Source organism: Octopus bimaculoides, chromosome 27 (genome assembly GCF_001194135.2).
Source record: "Octopus bimaculoides isolate UCB-OBI-ISO-001 chromosome 27, ASM119413v2, whole genome shotgun sequence".
Taxonomy (NCBI): Eukaryota; Metazoa; Mollusca; class Cephalopoda; order Octopoda; family Octopodidae; genus Octopus; species Octopus bimaculoides.
The window spans coordinates 5,170,219-5,174,964 of record NC_069007.1 but is presented as its reverse complement, the minus strand read 5'-3'; the positions used below and the strand labels follow the sequence as shown (position 1 = coordinate 5,174,964).

General features: G+C 34.9%; 1 protein-coding gene across 1 annotated transcript in view; it reads left to right on the top strand.

The window, feature by feature from the left end:
• LOC106871799 (mucin-3A) overlaps positions 1-4,746 on the top strand; it is a 164,652-nt gene that overhangs the window by 151,369 nt on the left and 8,537 nt on the right. The window contains exons 7-8 of the mRNA XM_052977118.1: positions 2,621-2,675; positions 4,305-4,401. Coding sequence (XP_052833078.1) covers positions 2,621-2,675; positions 4,305-4,401 — 152 coding nt within the window. The remainder of the gene's footprint in view (positions 1-2,620; positions 2,676-4,304; positions 4,402-4,746) is intronic.

Here is a 4,746-nt window from a genome sequence, read left to right as displayed (position 1 = left end):
TTAAGCAAGCTACTTACCACACAGCCACTCCTACGCCTATGTATATCTATATATATATATATATATATATATAGGAAATAATGTAACTTAACTGAAAACGAGCAAGGGTTAGCATCTGGAAGGGCATCCCTCCATAGACAACAACTTCAAGAAGTCTCATCCAGTCTATCCCAACATGGAAAAATAGTAGATAAAAAAAAAGATGATACATAGTGTATTTGTATTTAATGTCTATTCTAGCCTTCACCTAATTTCTGTTAGATAGACTTTGATAAGAGAAATAAACATAATAATAATAATAATAATAATTATTGTTATTATTATTATTATTATTTCTTTGATCTAGATTTACTCTTGTTATCAACAGTAATAATTAAATTATGACTGTGTGAATTTAAAGCATCCCATCTTCGTTAATACAGCTGGCGTCGTGTATCTTAATTATTAATTTCTGTATCTGTCATCTTTGCATCTCTGTTTACTTAAACCCAGTTTTTTTTTGTTTTTTCCTTTTTTTTTCTTTTTTGTTTTATTGCATTATTGCATCGGTTCAAATCACACCATGGTTGACTTTATGTTTCATCCTCGTGAGGTGATAAAATGAATTACCAACTTTTTTTTTTCTGTCTGACGAATTTCTAATTAGCAATTCCTTACATGTCTGTCTAACATGTAAAACTTTTTAATTCCTATTAGTAAATGAAACATGTGTAATGGAGTATAAATACTACCCAAAAACTTCCCCTTTCCTGTTTTGCTATATATATATATATATATACACACACATACATATATATACTCTTTTACTTGTTTCAGTCATTTGACTGTGGCCATGCTGGAACAAATCAATTTGTCAGTTTAACTGATAATAACCATTCTTCCATAATTTAAGGTCTTTTCATCATTATTTTCACTGTTTTAATATCCACTTTTCCAAGCTGTCTAATTAAGAGATTTGCTTTGTAACCATGTAATTTTGTGTTCAACCACAAGGCATGGCACCTTCGGTAAATGTCTTATATTGTAAGCCTGGTTTGATCTATACTTTGTTAGTGAATATTAAAGAGATCCCCTTTAACCTCCCTCTCTCTCTCTCTCTCTCATATATATATACATATATTTATAATATACGGAGTGGCTGTGTGGTAAGTAGCTTGCTTACCAACCACATGGTTCCCGGTTCAGTCCCACTGCATGGCACCTTGGGCAAGTGTCTTCTACTATAGCCTCAGGCCGACCAAAGCCTTGTGAGTGGATTTGGTAGATGGAAACTGAAAGAAGCCCGTCGTATATATGTATATGTATATATGTATGTGTGTTTGTCCCCCCACAACTGATGCTGGTGTGTTTACGTCCCCGTAACTTAGCGGTTCGGCAAAAAGAGACTGATAGAATAAGTACTAGGCTTACAAAGAATAAGTTCTGGGGTCGATTAGCTCGACTAAAGGCGGTGCTCCAGCATGGCCACAGTCAAATGACTGAAACAAGTAAAAGAGTATATGCATATATCCATACATACCTACATATATATGTATATATATATATACATGCATATATGGGTACTGGATATCAAGAAAACGTTAAACACAATGAGAAACGAAAACATAGAAAACGAACTTTTATTCGAACAACGAAAAAAACAAACAGAGAAATGAGATATGCAAAATAAAGAGTATACCCCTTTGTCAGTTGTCCCCGTTTCATCTACTCTGCCTTTCAAAGGCAAAGACAATACACGACTTCGTTGGAAAAGTCCTTCCCCGCAAAGCAAATTAAATAAAATTTGGGATTTTTTGTGGAGGGTGAAAGTGTTAACAAGAACAGGACAATTGAAAATGTCTTTAACGTTTCGAGCCTACGCTCTTCCACAGAAAGGAACACAGAAAGAGACAAGGAGAGAAACAAGCAGAGAAAAAAATGTGTGTAGTAGTTAGTGATCTATCATGGCGAATATACATACATGCATCTGTACGTAGATGGAGATAGATAGATAGATACATACATACATCTGTACATTGATGGACAGATAGATGGATTGACAGATAGAATAATAGATTGATAGTCAGACAGAGAGACTATCTGGTAGAATAATAGACATACAAGCAGACATTTCTTATTAGGAGGAAAGTAACATGTTAAAATTTAACAGAATAATGAAGATTTATTTGGAAGTTTTCTTAAGAGAAATTTGAAGAATGGAGCACTCATCATATTTAGCTTGGCCCTAAACCATCAAAACTGCTGCCTTTGTGCCAGTTTTAGAAAGAGTTACTATTATTTCAAAGTCAGACAAAATATTTCCAAAGTATTTCATTATCTTTTTATATATTCTGATTTTAAATTTACTTCGAGACCAAATTTTGGCCTTCGTTGAGAAACAAATACATGTCATGTACCAAGGGTGGCACAGAGGGTTCATGGTGGGCAGGTGGCCACATGGGGAAATCAACCACTGTTATTTATTTTTCGATCAACCAAACAACCAAAATATCTGTCTCTCGCTTTCTGGTTTTTGTATTTATGTCTGGTTCGCCAGTCCTCAGTCAAATCGTCCAACCCATGCCAGCATGGAAAGCAGACGTTAAACGATGATGATGATGTCTGTTTTTATATTCTTTAGTGATGTTCTATGCTTATGAAGACATTGGTAGTTTACATCCTGAAGATCCTGCAAGGTAAAGAATTTTTTTGTTTTGGTTATTCTTTATCATTTTCATTTGTTACAACATATTGTTTTCCTATACTGTATATATATATATATATGTAAATACATGCATGCACGTACGCACACACATGAGGTGGGGTGTTGAAAAGTTCTTAGTTTTGGGTAAAAGAAAGTAAAGGAGGATCAGTTAATTATGATTTTATTCAACATTTTGCCCCTCTCAGATTCACACACTTATTGCAGTGGTCCTTCAGTTTTTCTAAGCCCTGTAAAAGAACTCAGAAGGTTGGGCCTCCAACCAAGCCTTTCATGATACCCTTAAAGCCAGACACTTTTCAGCTGCCCCTCATATATGTTTATTTACATATATGTATATAATTAGAAAGTCTTTGGTACAGGATTTAATATTTTTAAAAATGAATGGAAATGGATTTTTCCACTTTAATGATTAGATGTTTATAATTGTTTGTAAACATGATTTTTTAAAAACAATAATTAATGAACATCTAAATATTAAAGTAAACAAATAAGAAAAGCTATTTCTATTCACTGTTTCCAATAAATAAATATATATGTTAAATAATATTTATGTGCTATTATTAGTCCCATATGCTGAGAGCATGCCAAACAGTGTTTTTGAAACACTTCTGGTGTTCCAGTACAATCGTCAGACACAGGATAAGTGAAAAACCAAGGAAAGGCGAGAAAGAAGTAGATGTAGAAGGTGGAAGGCTGAAGAATTGGAAAAAGAAAAAGGGATCACAACGGAGCAAAGGGGAGGAATTAGACCAGAATATTCACTTTCCCTTTTTCTCTCATCCTATCGTCCTATTTTTAGTTCTTTATGCCATGTGGGCAGTGTCTGATGATTGTACTGGAACACCAAGTATATTAAAAAGTAGTGTCTGACATGCTCTCAGCACATAAAAACATATATTGTGTTTATTAAATAATATATATATCTATATATATATATATATAGAGAGAGAGAGAGAGAGATGTACGTGCATGCACAAAAATATATATTTATATACATGCACACTCACATCTACATGCACTCAGACACATGTACACTTCCACTCACAACTATATTAGAACCTCATACATACACACAAGCATCTGATGTATACATTCACTCAAATGAATGTGGATAGATTATTGTCTTACACAAACATTCAGATTACACACTCATACCAAACGTCCACCTACACAACCACTCACACAAACTCTTTTTCTCTCACACACACACACACACTCTCTCTCTCTCACGTGTGCACAACCTGTCTCACACTCTCATACACACACTCACACGTGCTTCTACATACACCACACTCTCACATTCAAACGCACACACACACACATATATATATATATGCACTCACACCGCAAACACATTCCACAGCCACCACAACACTACTCACAGGTAGATACCACATCCACACTATGCACACCATACACCACCTCAAACGTTGCATAGATACACACACACCAACTACATGCACATGTGCCACTTGCATGCCCCCACACAACAGTCTTTGTCTCTCTCTCTCTCTCTCTCACACATACACACACACACAGTCTTTCACATGCCTGTACCTACTTTCATATCTCTATCTACCTGTTTATGTTCCTCTTCTAGAAATAACCGATTACAGCAGACTCAGTTAACTTCACCTGAAGTAAGGAAAGCCACAAGTTACGGTTGCAAACAGGATGTGTCCATTTTAAAGACACAGGTATGTATTTGTTGCTTGTATTTCTTTCTTATCATTGTCAGTGTATTTGAAATACCGTCATAATTGTCGATGCATCTGCATTTGACATACCGTCATCTGAGTCAGGGCATTTGTATTTGACATTGCTTCATCATTACCAATACATTTAACATAGCTTTGTAGTTGTCAATGTATCAGCATTTGATATTTCTTCATTGTCAATTAATCAACATTTGACATGCCTACGTCATTGTCAATGCATTCACATTCGACATACTTTCATCAATGTCAACATATCTGACATACCTTCAAGCTGCAATTCACTATGTATTTATTTTGCATTGTCAGATAAATCCCTTCGTGCAT